Genomic DNA, 15,713 nt, shown 5'->3' on the forward strand with positions numbered 1-15,713 from the left:
CGATTACAATATTTCTATAACTTCGTTTTTGAAATTTAATAGAAAACATTTTCGGTTCCTCATTTGTGTCTATTCTCAGAACAGACTCAGAATTTATTTTTCATACATAGAATTTCATACTATTTCTCTATTTTTTTTTTTTATATCGAATCGAAGTGCAAGCACATACGCACCGATTGATTTTATTTTACATTCCATGTATTTATTTTCAATACTGATTTCATGGTTTTTTTAATTCCGTTGTCGCCAAGTTTCTTCTTTCCTTCAATCAGAAACGTGCATTTCCCTTTTACCGTGAACATCGGTAAAAAATTTTCATCGATTTGAAATCGATGAGAGACTTTACAGTCGATAATATCTCGGTCGAGCTGGTCGCTGTTGCCTCGATGGTCCGGCAGGAAGTTGACGAAAAGCGGAAATTCGTGGCCAGGGGCGCAAGCGCGCCCTTGGATTTCTCAGAATCGATGGGGTTCTATTTCGCGCACATGTAAATTACGCCGAATCCGTTTGATCATGCGCGGGAACAATTATCAGGGATGTGGCAGAGGCGCGACACGCATAATAATTTTTCAAAAATTTTATTAGAATTCACAACGAACGATTACCTGCGAATTATTAAAAACGTTGAACAATTACAGAAAACACAAAATACGAGCGCTACTTTTTCAGTCGCTCTTGACCAAGTCGAATCGAATATTATATCAATTGCAAACTAAATTTACAATTTAATTTGATTATCTATGCTCGAGAAATATCCATTGACAGATCGGTACGTTGGAAAATATATAAAATTCGAGTGTAAATTTTTGAATAAAGATGCTAAAGTCTCGTGTTTGAAAACGCTTCTTGACACGGCCCTGGGTCCCTCATGTTTGGTCCCGTATCACATGGCTGCCATGCAAACATACTTTCGCCGCTCGTAGTGTGCAGGAAAAGTCCTACCAGTAAAAAGTTTTTCCTTGCTTCGTTGGTTAAGATTTTGAATTCTTTAATTTCTCGGAATTTTCTGTCCGCGTTTGTCCCGTTACGAGGCTGGAAGGCCAACGAGTGGATAAACGGAAACTCAAGCTCCATTTTGGAGTTCGATCGGTGAAAATTGAGCGTGCTTGGAAAATGTAATACGGGTGACTTCGGTTCCAAACCAATTACATTTCTTAAACACTATATCGAAGAGATCGGGGACCATAAAGACGAAGAAAGTGCATTGTTAGGGATCAAAGAAATTTAGGTACTTTGGTGTTGTATTTCCCCTGTGTTGTTGTTGTTGTTTTGGTTGTTAAACGAGTTTCTATCTTTCGTTAATTAAGACGCAGAAATATTTCAGTATTTTATTGTTGTAAAATTTTATTACATTCTATTAGGTCGTCCCATATGTTCGTGCCTAGTTTTCCACTGCAACTTGAAGTAATATTTTAAACATATGATGGAATTTTATGAAAAATAGTAAACCTCTTCTCGTTCAACAACTCCTTCTTTTGGCAAAGCCATTGTATCGTCGCTCCAAAACTTGCTGGATATTTCATTAAAATTTAGTTTAACGCTTTTCATTAAAACGTTGACATTTTCAAATTGTTTATCCACCAATAAGCCTGGAGATTGTTAGATTTTATATCTTATAAGATTCAGTTTTATTATACGCTAACAGACGATACCACGATTAAGAAAATTTTGTTCCATAAGCTAGCGTGAATTTCCAAACTTTGACACAATATCTATTCGTTTCAAATTTCTATGAATTGTTATGTTACTATGTTTGAAATTTCAGAAATCACCTCAACTGACAAATTTTCTTTGGTTTTTATTAGATTACAAATTTTATCCTCATCAATTTCAGAATATCGAACGGCACGAACTTATGGGACGACCTAATATATTAAAAATTAAATTCTTTTTTTAAGTGTCAACGTATCTAAAAATTATTTTTATTTCGTAGGTAATTCATACTTTCTTAAATTTAAAAATGTAAATCGAACAGTTTGGAAATTCACAATTATTTTCTAAGTTAATAATAATATGAAGGTTCGAGTATCATTGTTGTTTAATACGAGTAACTGGAAAATGGATTATTTTTCAAAGTCTTGATTTCTACGGAAAATCTTCTGAGTCGTTTATTGTTACTATTAATTTTCTCAGCGCCATTGTGAATTTATTTTCGGTATTTATCGAGTTAATGTATCCTTGTTTCTTTCAGGTACGCTTATCCAGATCATAGACAAGCCAAAAGGTGCACGAAGTAGATTGAGCGCGACGTTCGGAGGCAAAAGTAGCAGCGATAAAGAAGCAATCAGACAGTGCTTCCTGTTTTCCAAACATTTGTTATTGACTACGCGCCAGTCGGACGACGACGGTCGTTTGAATCTTATCCCACAAATCGGAAAAATACCTCTTTGCAATGCTGTGTTAGTGGAAGACCCCAACGATCAGGGAACCGCGGATGATGACGGTATTTTGACAATATTATTATTAAACTAAGCCTTATAGACTAACGTAGTTGCAGCTTTAAATAGTTCTTTGGCGCTACTGCAGCTAGCATGCATGACTTTCGGCCTTAACACGTCGAAGTAAATAGTTTCCAACAATAATCGAACACAGATTCCTAGGAGATTCTAACAGCTTCGAAGACAACAAATTTTATTTTACTCGCATCGTTTCTTTATCGTATTTTGAAAAATGAACTGAATCCAATTTTTTATTTATATCTTCGTGAAAGTGGTGTCGATAGATTGGTGAGATTGTCTCGAGAAAAATAAGTCCAAACACGACCTTGTTCAGACTACATATAGTAATACTGTATTTTAATCATTTTTGAACAGAATTTCCAAAAATGTTAAATTAAAAAAAAACGTCTAAGAGTGGTCGTGTTTGGACTCATTTTTCACGACGAGTCCTGACCAATTCACTGACAACACTCTCGCAAATAAATTCTGAAAAAATTTCGAATCTTTTTTTACGTTTGAGCGTTTAATTCAATCGCATCCACCTCCTATTTCCCAAGCTTATTTTATTTAGGAAACTGCGCTGGCTTTCTACGCATTGGCTGGCCTGTTGTGAAAAGGTGTACAATAATTTCTATATAATTAACGTAGTATTGCCGCGACCGCGAACTGATTTTAGAACTGTCAGTATGTTCGATGTCCAGCGGAATCAGCGAGAGCAGCGGAAGTGGTAGCGGAAGTACGACTACTCAGCTGCAGAACCGTGATTTTAAGATACTAATCGACCTGAAACCAGGCGAACCTAAAGCAACGGTCCTCCTTGTAGCTCCTACTATACAGGTATGGTTAAAACAAATCGTCTTCAACCTAAAATTTTTAATCTGTGCGTTTCTGATTTCTCCAAAACTTTCACTATTTCTGTCCAATCCAGACGAAACTTTATTTACTTGTTCCCTATATTCCAATCGGAAATTATCGACTACTTTATGGAATCATGAGCCTCAATTATTATTAAATCAATATAAAATCTACTGAACTTGAATCAAAATTCATACTTGGTACGATCCTTAACCACGTTTCTAAGGAAAAAAACGATTATTATAAGCTTACGTGAAAGCTTCGAAAGACACTGTAGGTTAGGGTGGTCCTTAGCTACAGGGGTAAAAATTTCTTTTTAGTTTTTTGTTTGTCAGTTACAATCATTTTTGGTGAATAGACTTACCCCCGAAATCCTATGCACTTTCGAGAAAAAAATTCCTCACCGAAAATAAAATGTCTGACCATACATTGATATGTTTCACTGAAATTTCATGTGTTTCAAATCGTTCTAAAAAAATTATTTTCAGTCGCAGGGGCCAATAACAATTATTTTTGGTCATTGGACATACCCCCGAATTCCTACTTACTTTGGAGAAAAAAATTCCTCATCGAAAATATAAATTCTGGCCAGAAATGTTTGCCTAAAGTTTCATGAAAATTTTTAAAACATCATAACTCCTGAACGGATCGGACGATTTTAATGTTTAAAAGTGCAAACGACGCGTATTTTAGCGAAGAATATGTAGAAATTTCAAAAATATTCGAAAAATTGTTCCTTAACCCCGTAAAGTTAGAAAAACCCCATAAAAATGGTCCAATTTTCAAACAACCATAATTCTTACAATAGTGAATACATTTCAATGAAACTTTTTTTTTAAGTAGATTGCATGGGTACCTATGAAAAAGTATTAAACAACTTTTCTATACAGCGCGAACCAAATTTATTAAAAATGAAAGACGAATTTTTAAGTAAAATCGACAGGCGAAAAAAAAATTTTCAAATCGTTCTAAAAAAATTATTTTCAGTCCCTGGGGCCAATAACAATTATTTTTGGTCATTGGACATACCCCCGAATTCCTACTTGCTTTGGAGAAAAAAAATGCTAAAAAATCCTACTCTAGTACATTTTAACCACAAAGTTAAAACGTAACGTGACCTTCAAATAACCTTGACTATTTTTCGTATACAAAGTCGTGTGAAGGTTACGTCCTATTGCATTATCGAATAATAAACTTTAACTTAAGGTTTCTCGTGTAACAGCAGTATAAACACATGTTCTTCTTGTCTAATCTCACTCCAATTTTGCACAGATCTTTTTTTCCACTGTCACAATCTGGGGTCAAAAAGTAATGTCGAAAAATAAGGACCACCCTACTGTTGTTTGCTAACAAAGAACGTAAATCTGACGAGAACTGTGACCGATGTAGGAAAAGGCTGCCTGGATCAGCGACATCAGCCAATGTATGGATAACGTACACGCCAACGATTACTTGCACTGTGGCTCGTTGTCGGACACCAGTTCCGTCACAATGCCACAGTCCATGAAGAACGACCCGAAGCTGTTCAAGGACGACGTCGACATTAAATTCAGCGGCACATTGAACTCTTGCAAGGTCCCGCACATTCGATCAGCCACGCCTGAACGTTTACTTCAACGTTTGACCGATCTGCGATTCCTCAGCATCGACTTCCTCAACACGTTTCTACTGACGTATCGAGTGTTCACCGACGGCGTCACGGTCCTCGAGGCCCTGAAGAACGTATATTACGAGGCTGAGCCACCGGATGCTGAGACGTCCACCGGTTCACTCGAGCAAGCATAATTATTCAAAATTACTTCGAGCATTTCGGCGCCCGTGTCGAAAGTGTAATTTTATTTTCAGGTCTTTGGACGTGCTGGGTAGCAACGCGGCGGAGACTCAGTCGCATAACGCGAGATACAGCAGCTCGCCGCGAAGAATAAGCGGTGCTAGTTCCGTTTCCGGTATAATATATCTAAAAATACTTACGGAGTATTTATGCACTAAACTTCTTTCATCGAGAGCATGTTTCACTTTATAATCGTTTCCGTTCGATTTGTAACGATATTTATATTTGAACAGATAAAGTTATTTCACTTGGAAATTATAATTTCTTGAACGATTTTTTAGCATTGCCAAAGTTATTGTTCTGGACATTCGAAAAGTATCTGTGTTATTTCGAAAAAAGTGTTATCGTAAATAGGAAGGGGAGGTAAATGGTTTCCAAAAGTGATCAAATAGAAATTTTGATGTCAGTCTTGAGACGACTGTAAAATTCTCAGTGTCTACTTTGAAGTAGTGCTCGTTGTAAATTATTGATGTACCCCAAATGTTGAATTGTGGTGATATTAATAAAATTATTAATCATTAATATTCTGGTACACATATAGGTTACGGATCCGAAATAAGCGACTGCCGCGATGTAAAAAGTTCCTGTGATTTCACTGCAGGTGGATATACACTCAACCCAAAGGGTTACTGGCGAATTGGATCTAAAAAGAGTGCGTTTCTCTTCATTACTGATAAAAGAGTGGAATGTCGTTCAATGAATTTCACAAACGAGTCAACAGCAATTGTAATCGACAATAATTTAAAGAAAAGTGACCAACTAATAAGACACATGTACATTGAATTCATGGTGACCCTGATATCCCTGAAAATATAAGGGTTCTGTTAAATGTATTTTTTACCTGAGAACAATCTCTCCCAAAAGTAATAAACAACCAGTTATTTTCGATGACATTTACTATTGACTCGCACTGTACAGAATGTTCGATTTTAATCTGAACCACGCGCAGCGAGTAGTAATTCGGGTTTATGAGATAAAATCGAACACTCTCTGCGTATAGAATTTATATGTTATTTTAGACGATCGTTGATTCGTTTCAGCGGACGAGGAAAAGCAATCACGCGTGGAAGCTCTGCCAATAATAAAACGCAGTCCGACTGTACAGTCGTCGATCGCGTCTGTCGGGTCTCCAGCTACGCCACGGAAGAATAGCGCTCAAGTGGATTCGAACACCAAGGAAGGGGATGACGGGTTTCATCTGACTATACCAAAAGTCATCGCTGTCTCGTCGAGTTCTGAAACGCTTACGGGTAAGAAAATAGCCTGACCAGGTGCACCAGAAGAGAGAAAAATTCAATGAGTACAGTTGCGGACAAAATTAAGTGAACAGGTAGGGAAAATAGGTATGAATTAAATTTAATTAAAGTAGTTCAACTATTATTCTCTTACGTTTCATATATTATATATCTCAATGTTACATAGATTATTTAGCGAATATTTGAAATTAATATTTACATTTCTGTTGATAGGTTTAGTGTTAATTCTGACCGCAACTGTAGTTACAGCTCCAAGACAAAAGTAACATGGTATGACTGTACCCAGTGTAAAAAGTATAAACGCTATTCACGATTTCAGATACTACAGTAATAAGTGCTCCCTCCTCTCCGAGCAACTTGAGCTCCCTCACGCTGGTAGGATCGACAGAATCTGGATCAGGTTCAGGATCTGATCGAAGCCCTCAAGATGGCGGCACTTATTCCCGCGGAGTTTCCGAGGAGACTGTCACGCCTGTGGCATCAGAAGCCTCGAAAGACGGTAAACTCGTATTATTAATCCCAATAATAGTTTTACGATTTTTATTCCCCTGTATAAACTACGTAATATCATACAAATTTACATAGATACAGTGAATTTTGAACAATAGAAAATTAAAGTATACCTTACTTCATAGAATATTATTATTATAACTTATATCTTTAACTTATTTCAAAGAATATTATTGTTATAATTCATATTTGTAACTTACTTCAAGGAATATTATTATTATTACTTATATATACAGCTTTCTTCAAAGGATATTATTATTATAACTTATATTTTTAACTCAGTTCATAGAATAACAGTATTATAGCTTACATTTCATAGAATATTATTATTAGAAGTTATATTTTTAACACACTTCATAGAATATTATTATTATTACTTATATTTTCAGCTTTCTTCAAAGAATATTATTATTATAACTTATATCTTTAACTTATTTCAAAGAATATTATTATTATAACTTATATTTTCAGCTTTCTTCAAAGAATATCAGTATTATAACTTATATTTTTAACTCACATCATAGAATATCGGTATTATAGCTTATATTTTTAACTCATTTCATAGAATATTATTATTATAACTTATATTTTTAACTTACTTCAAAGACTATTATTATTATAATTCATATTTGTAACTTATTTCAAAGAATATTATTCTTATAACTTATATTTTCAACTTACTTCAAAGAATATTATTATTATTATTGTACTAGCTAATTGATATATAAAGAATTCTCGTATCAGCCATCTTTTGTACACATGTACTTTTTACAGTAGAATCGACAAGATTATTTGCAATAATATATTACCAATGTTGACATAACATTAATTCTAAAATAAATGGTACGATTTAAAAAGTTGTACAATATTTTCAGACGTTCAGTTTACCTACGACGAGTCGGATCCTGAAACGCCGAAATTATCGAAGGAAGACAGCCCCCCGAAAATGCCATCAACGCCGCTGAAGAGGGTGCCTGAAACGACGGAAAGGGAAGCAGAATTCAGCAAGCAATGGAAAGAGAGGGAGAAGAAAGCCTCGGCTGAGGGCAGCGACGTTGCTGGGTCGACCGCGCTACCCCAATCTCCGTTCAAAAACCAACAGAAACAACAAATTTCGCATTACGCCGAGCACAGAGCATCGATCGTTTCCGCCCCCGCGACCACCGCAAGGAGAAGTTCGTTTTCTGCCATAACCGGAGTATGTAAATCGAAGCACTTTTACGTATAAATTTTTGTAACGTTATTTTATACGCTGGCCCTGGGAGAGGAGTGATTCTGGACGCCGAAACGAAAATCAAGAATAACGAAACAGACGACAGAACTGTAGAGTTTCATTTAAGAAAGCAACGATGATCTTTGAATCACAAAAAAAATATATATTACAGAAGTTTTCCTTAAAAAATAAATATGTTCGGGACACTGCCCTTGTGTACAGAAAATGGCAGCAACATTTTCTCGCGTTTCTTTCTTAAACGTACCGTTCTCCTTTTGCAGAATTATTGGGCCAGCAGACGGTCGATCCACGAAACCGAAATGTCATCGAAGCAGGGGAACTTCCAGCACGACCAAGTTATCAGCAAAGTCGGGGTAGTGATAACCAGTTTTCGACAAAGTCAACGAAGGTTCGTTCGTGCATTCCTGACGTGTTTAAGTGTTTACATCAGTATGTTGTTGTACTCGTCACGAGAAGTGCGCATGTCGATCGGTTCGAGGGTTTTTATTTTGTCTGGTGATCACGTACGATGTCTGGGTAAAAAAGAAAAAGGAAATTTTATGATCACGTGTCTGTATTCGCTAAAACTGAAAACAGTGAAGTACAATATTTCGAGGACAATAGGACGTACACGTTAAGCTGAACCGATGGAGCAATATTAACATAACGATTGACATTCTTTATCGAACGCTTCACCTCGAACATTGTTTAAGATTACCGATCTGTATAGGCGTTTGTATCTATCTAACAAAAAAAAAAAAGAAAGAAATTATCTCTATTTCGTTTCTCGGTATCGCTGTTGGATGTTTATCGCAATAAAGGTATTTTTCACTTTCTTACGCATGAGTGCTTTGTCTCGGCGATTTACGTGTTTTCTTCCGCCTATGATCTTCCTTTTTGTTCGTAAACAGAAATTATTCGTATCTTTACTGTACAAAATACTGTATGCATAAAAATTGAGAACTTTATTTCTACATCAGTCTGTCTTTCATTCGATATGTATTTCTCATTCTTACGCTCCATTTGTATGTAAAATATTCGGATGTATGTAGAAACCATTTTAATTAACGAACAATCGGGTCGTGATATAATTTCAAAGTATTTTTTTATTGAAATTTTTAATCGAAATTCCATTGGAATTTATATTTGTGTGGTTAACGAAATGAATTTTTCCAGGGTTCCGTTTAATTCTTTGCAATACCGTGCAATACTCTGTTTAATAACCGTATTTGCAAACCAAGTGCATTTTAAATAAATTCGTCGAATTAATTTCGTTACTCAAGATACTATTTTCGTTGTTTCAATGCAATTATATTTGACATGACGTTTTGTGTCATTCATAGCGTTGGACCTGAACCCATCTGGTAAGTGTCATCCTCTCTGCTTTCTGGAAAACAAAATGGTGTTACCACTTCTGCGTGCCGCATGACCAGCTGTGTATCACTAATTCACTTGTACGCTATGCTCTTTATTAACTGTTTACGCCCACTGAACGCGCACCGCCAGAATTGCAATTAACATCCATTGAATTCTACACTGTTTCTTTTTTGGTACGTATATAATTAATTTCTGTCACTTGAAGGAGCCAGAAATTTATTGCTGACGCGGGGAACTCCTTTTAACGAGCCTCTGCACAATGATAGTGCTTGAAACACTAAAGTCACTGACATATGGTTAATAATTTTTTAGATATTCGATATTGAAATTTACTCATTCTTCCCCAAAGTATGGCTGTAATTTACGACTGAGGATGCTGCGTGTGTTAAGACACTAACCTAATGACCCGATACTATTTTTGGCCCATACCTCCATTTGGAATTTTTCTCAAAATTATAACTTTTTTCGTTCCTTATGTTCTGCTTTAAATCATATAATATTAATCAATTTTGTTTCGATTAATTTTTGTTACTTCTTCTTAATGTATTTACTAAATTAACGAGTAGCGGAAAATGTATGTACATACAATATAAACGTAATCATAAATTTTTTAATCGACCAAAAGTACCAAGTAGATATTAACACGAAAGATTAACACATTAACAAAATTCCCACTATTTGAATGCCTAAGAAGTAATTCATTGCGAATAAATATTATTTCTATCACAAGAACAAATTTAAAAAAAAAATTATTCTCATGGAAATAGATATTTCAGTAATTGTTTCCTAAATTAGAGAAAGTTTACCATAATAAATAAAACTCTATATAATATTTATATTATACGAAGTAATTAATAGTTCCATAACAGATATTATTACTATACAAACACAAATTTTTATTAGTAAAAATTATTATTTATTTATTGCGTTGCTGTTACAAAAATTTACAGAATTGTTTCGACCCCAATTTTTGAGCCTTTTCAATTACACTTTCATTGAATTTTATATTTCCTCAAAATTGGATCTTACTAAAACGTTTTTTTTAAAGCTCGATGACAAGATTTCTTGATGGTCAATTAATTTCCTGCGTCGTGTCGAATAATTTTTAAGTACACGATATTTGTCACATGATTTGACTTCGCTGCAAGCTGCACTGCATCAAGATCACGAACGAGCTAAACGAAATAGAAATAGTTTTAACCTACTAGACGCCTTCTGTCACTTGATGTCCGCGTTTAGAATATTCACCACTTATACTTACAGTTTGTATGACAAGCTGTCGAATGTATAATTTGGATTGTTGGTATTTGTTAGTTTATTAGACGCTCAGGTGTACATTAGTTGGGATGTACATTAGTTGCACATTAGATTAGAAGAATCATTCGTAATAGGCTGATTGTCCGTTACAACTGTTTCCCTAAAGTTTGGAAAAATTGATCTTACATCGTATTAAATATCACAAGATTACGTAAATGTGCTGAAAAAAATAATTTACATATAATAAGAAACATAGAAGGATTTAATCTTAATTATTAATCGATGATACAATTTAATTGTAATTTAATTATTTCCGAAAATTAAAGTAGGAAATGGAAGTTGCATCAATGGAAAATTAATTATATCATTATATTGTTAAAACTATCATAATGGTTGAAGCTACGAACGAAAATGTTATCAATTTATTGTACAATTATCCGTACTCACTTTTGAGTTGAAAATGTTGAAAGTTTCAGCATATTTCGAATGATTTGTAGACAAAGCTAGAATAAATTCTTTCACTGTGTATGGAGCAGTTTTGTAGATTGCATTGGAGAGAATATTGTGCAATTTTTTTAACATAATTATTCACTATTCTCGAGCATATGTTGTGAAATCAAACAGAAAGTTGTAGTAGCATCGAAACTTTAAAAAACTAACAGGGCCCCTTCGAAGTTCTGTTAACGCATAAGAATGTTATCGAACGTCGTAAAAATTTCGTATTATTAATACTCCCTTTCAGCGTACAAGCTATAGTTTCCTTGAACCTTACGTGTGTGATGTCAATATGGTAGAACAAAGTCGTTAAATGTTTAAAGGTATCTTAGAAAATGCAAAGGTAACGTTTAGAAAATATTGACGATTTGCTCGTGAATTATCCGTTGGCTGGTGCATTTTCAATGTGTCACGTGTTGTTCTCAAAAATAGTCGCGACGACGAAAGTGCAGATGATAGTGCAAAATGATCTTCGTCCCGCGATAAATATTTCCATCGAAGACCGAAGCTGACGAAATTAATGTTCGCTTTTAAATATTTAGGAGCAGCACGTCGAAGGCTGCGACTGCGTTCGCGATCGCGACGTCCGCGTCCAGCAATCCTCCGGACAAAGAGATCAATGGGAACAATCGCATCGATTCCTGCCGCGATAGAACCAGACGGAAAGAGTCTGGCATGTCCACCGCAGCCACGATGCGAGTACTGAACGTCCTCAGGCATTGGATCTCGAAACACGGCCACGATTTCGAGTCCGATCAGAAACTGAAGAACCTGACGATCGAGTTCCTGGAGGACATTGTCTATTGCCCCAAGTTGCTGCCAGCCGAGCACAAAGCTGCCGGTCAGCTGCTCAGGCTGATCACCAAGGAAGAACCAGAGATCAACAAAGTGGATCTGATGAAGCTGTTGGCCCCCCCAACGGTATATATCCCGAAAATAGTTACTTAAACATTATAAAAATGTAAGTTATAGGCTGCCTTTGTTTTATCAAAGCCAGGAGGAACCAGAAGTTTTAAATTATAGCCTCGATGATATTTACTTCATTCTTTTTTTATACGTTGCTTCTTAGAAGCCAGTGAAGATATTCAATTTTGTTTTTGGTTATGTAAATAGTAATTAATGTGGTTACATAATTGAGATGAGAAAGTCTGCACTTGTACTGTTGCGAGACGAGATGTTGGCAAGCTAAACAACGCAGGGGGGGGAGTTTGTATGCTCCGCCCAATCCCCTCCACTGTGTAGGCTCTTACCCAATAATAACCAAGAACCCAAGAAAGGTATTAGCTTGTGAATAGTGTGCCAACATCTTCTCTTCCAACAGTCCATAACTATGCACGATTAAAGAAATAGTTTGAGCGAATGTTATGACATAAAGGGTACAGCTGAGTAGGGGGGGGGGGGTGAAATGTACCCTTCAACCGGATTTTTTACATAGTTTTCGTACTCGATTGAATACAGAAAATAGGATAATCCGAATTTTCCCTTCTCAAATTTTGTTCAAGGGCACATTTGACCCCCTCATTCAGATAAATTTCGAAATGTTTTAAATATTCGACGAAACATCTGTGATTCCAGGTTCAAAGCAAAGAGAGCATCGAGACACTGTCTGCGCTGGAAATCGCGGAACAGATGACGTATTTGGATCACAAGATCTTCATATCGATATCTAGCGAGTAAGTAAATAAAACGATTAAATGTTCAATGATCGAACCGATCGTTCGGAAGAATTTAAGATTTAATTAAACTTTATTTAATATAAAAAAATGTACGAAAGACGCTTGAATCGTTGAAATTCTTGTACAGAGAACTTCTTGGTCAAGCGTGGATGAAATCCGATAAGGCGAGTCGTGCTCCTCATATAATCCTGATGACGAAAAGATTCAACGAAGTCTCTCAGCTGGTTGTCTCCGAAATCATTCAACGTTCGAACCTGTTGGCGAGGGTCGCGGCGATCGAGAAATGGGCGACCGTAGCGGACATCAGCAGAGTTCTGCACAATTACAATGGCGTGCTGCAAATTTGCGCAGCCTTCACGAACAGCAGTGTCTTCAGGCTGAAAAAGACTTGGGAAAAGGTTTCGAAAACGGTGAGCAGTAGAAACTATCGATTGAAAATGGCGCCAAGTTCGAAGCTAAACGATTCTTTGTCTACGACCTTGATTCACTATTGAATTTGTCAAAATTGCGACCTATACTGTTGCAAATTGAAAAATATACAGTTCCTTGTAAAAGAAATGCTTCAACTTTGTGAATCTTTATGCAAATGCATAGAATTAATTAAATGGGAGCTTCGTAGAGGGTTGTCTCGACCCCTAAATATAATAATTCGTATTTCTTATATTTTTGCATATTAAATGCATAAAAATGCGCAGTTTAGCGGTAACGTTTATTCGTATAATCGAAAGCTTCAAACACGAAGTATACAATATATTTATTTTGTACGTTTACAGACGAAACAGACTATCGAGAGACTCCAAAACATCGTTTCCTCGGACGGTCGGTTCAGAAACTTAAGAGAGGCGTTGCACCGTTGTGATCCACCCTGTATTCCTTATTTAGGATTGTACCTGACCGATTTGTCTTTCATTGAAGAGGGTACACCAACCAAGACCGAGGACGGCCTTTTGAATTTTTCAAAAATGCGAATGGTACGTGACACGTTCGATCGGCGTGAAAGCACTGGTATACGAGTAGACTTTACGCCTTATGGACCTTCGTGTTCCAATCTGATGATCCCCTACAATAGTAAATGTATTTCATCGAAATTTCTTTCTAAAGTAGAGCTCATGGATACCCACAAAAAAGTATTAAACAACATTTTCGTAGAGCGCTAAACAAATTTATTAAAAAATAAAAACGAATTTTTAAGAAACATCGACAGGAGGTAGGTGTGTTATTTTTGTACGGCCACTTCTTAATCTGTTGTTCACTGACACGAAGAAGTCCTGTGTGATGTTGTGTACGTTTAACCAACATCGTTCCTTAAATGTTCCAGCTTGCTCACGTGATCCGTGAAATACGGCATTTCCAGCAAACGCCGTACAAGATCGAACTGATACCAAAAGTGACGAACTATCTGCTGGATCCTTCGTTGCTACTGAACGAGAAGGACCTGTATCGCATATCGCTGGAGATCGAGCCGAGGACGTCCAGGCTAAGTAATTCGACCTTAATTAATCTGCCACCCTCCGTGAGCAACACGCCCACGAAATGAAGACGAGCACCGGTGAATTACACGTAAATTATCCCCATTGTCCTCGAGCTATTTTCTAGAGTAAGACACCCGGCCGCGAAGAGATCCATATTGAATGTTGAATTATAAATCGTCGATGCAACAAGTCGACGAGTCGATGCTTTTCCAGTTATTAACGCGAGAATCGGGGATTAATGTTACGCTAATGTTGTAATCCAGAGCCTAACCTGCAAGTGTATCCAGTTCCTCGAGTTTCTTTCAATACGTAGATGTCAGATGTTATCGCGATTTTGCGTAGACGACGAAGAATTGCGTTTTCGACCCCGTCCACTTCTGCATGTCGTCACAGTAACGTCCACGTTTTCTATGCTTGGACTCGTGAATGTCGATCGAATTCAAAACGGTACAGATTTAGGGGGGTATGGGGGATGGGGAGGTGGGAAGAGAACGTTTACGGATCCGTCGATCGATCAGACTGCACTACCTTCGAGGATCGATTTCGAGGTTTTGACGATTTCTGTTGTAACGCAGGATTATTTTGAGTACCTGCAACCGAAGAACGTGTACAAAACGATACCACGGGATATTCTTACTTATTTTGTTATACTGTACTTATTACTGTTACCGAGAATATATAGTTCGTCGAGAGAGGACGTTAAACGGATGGACGCTATCGTCGAAGTTGGATGGATTTTTCTGATGATTTTCAGTTAACTAAATACGAGCAGTATTAACTACACGACGAGTTCAAATGGAAATTTATATTAAAACGGGGGATGAGGTTGGAAATTGTATTTGACAATCAGTAGAGTAACGACGCAATGCCAGACCTTATTCGTGGACCTTCAGTTACCTATCAATTCGGCCATTTTTCGTTACGTCGGGATTCGTTGATGATTTGAACGGATTGCATATATTTGGTTCATAAATCGTTGTGTGTTCTCGAGAAAGAGTGTATTTCCAATCGTGCTGTCATGTATCTGTGTACAAATTTTATCGGTAACGGGATTAATGTAAAATAATATAGCTTAAGATTGTACAGCTTCCGGCATAATTTCGTTTCTCCGTTTTGGCGTGCAGAGTTGAACTTCGCAATGGAAATTTCCGTATCGCCGCGAACGCGATCGGGGCGATTCCGAGGAACGTTCGTTTAAAATTTTTCTCGGTGACACTTTCGATGTTACTATCTGGTAATTGTATTATCGAAGCCATTGTTGTGCGTATCGGCGCGTTAAAATAAGAGAATTATTTATCAAGCTGAATTGATTATGTACGTTTCGTCGCGTTAT

The 15,713-nt window shown here is 36.6% G+C and overlaps 1 protein-coding gene across 1 annotated transcript in view; it reads left to right on the forward strand.

Annotated features, from left to right (window-relative positions):
• LOC122400172 (ras-specific guanine nucleotide-releasing factor 1-like) overlaps window positions 1–14,762 on the forward strand; it is a 64,102-nt gene extending 49,340 nt beyond the window's left edge. Inside the window, exons 12-26 of the mRNA XM_043401485.1 lie at window positions 2,192–2,443; window positions 3,115–3,275; window positions 4,683–5,068; window positions 5,139–5,239; window positions 5,666–5,776; window positions 6,165–6,374; window positions 6,700–6,879; window positions 7,766–8,088; window positions 8,385–8,512; window positions 9,447–9,467; window positions 11,775–12,153; window positions 12,808–12,905; window positions 13,036–13,318; window positions 13,682–13,879; window positions 14,227–14,762. Coding sequence (XP_043257420.1) covers window positions 2,192–2,443; window positions 3,115–3,275; window positions 4,683–5,068; window positions 5,139–5,239; window positions 5,666–5,776; window positions 6,165–6,374; window positions 6,700–6,879; window positions 7,766–8,088; window positions 8,385–8,512; window positions 9,447–9,467; window positions 11,775–12,153; window positions 12,808–12,905; window positions 13,036–13,318; window positions 13,682–13,879; window positions 14,227–14,445 — 3,050 coding nt within the window. The 3' untranslated portion in view covers window positions 14,446–14,762. The remainder of the gene's footprint in view (window positions 1–2,191; window positions 2,444–3,114; window positions 3,276–4,682; window positions 5,069–5,138; window positions 5,240–5,665; window positions 5,777–6,164; window positions 6,375–6,699; window positions 6,880–7,765; window positions 8,089–8,384; window positions 8,513–9,446; window positions 9,468–11,774; window positions 12,154–12,807; window positions 12,906–13,035; window positions 13,319–13,681; window positions 13,880–14,226) is intronic.
• Window positions 14,763–15,713: the final 951 nt, after the last annotated feature.

The sequence above is a fragment of the Colletes gigas genome, unplaced genomic scaffold (assembly GCF_013123115.1).
Source record: "Colletes gigas isolate AHSC1104 unplaced genomic scaffold, ASM1312311v1 Colletes_gigas_Sc00016, whole genome shotgun sequence".
In the NCBI taxonomy this organism is placed as follows: Eukaryota; Metazoa; Arthropoda; class Insecta; order Hymenoptera; family Colletidae; genus Colletes; species Colletes gigas.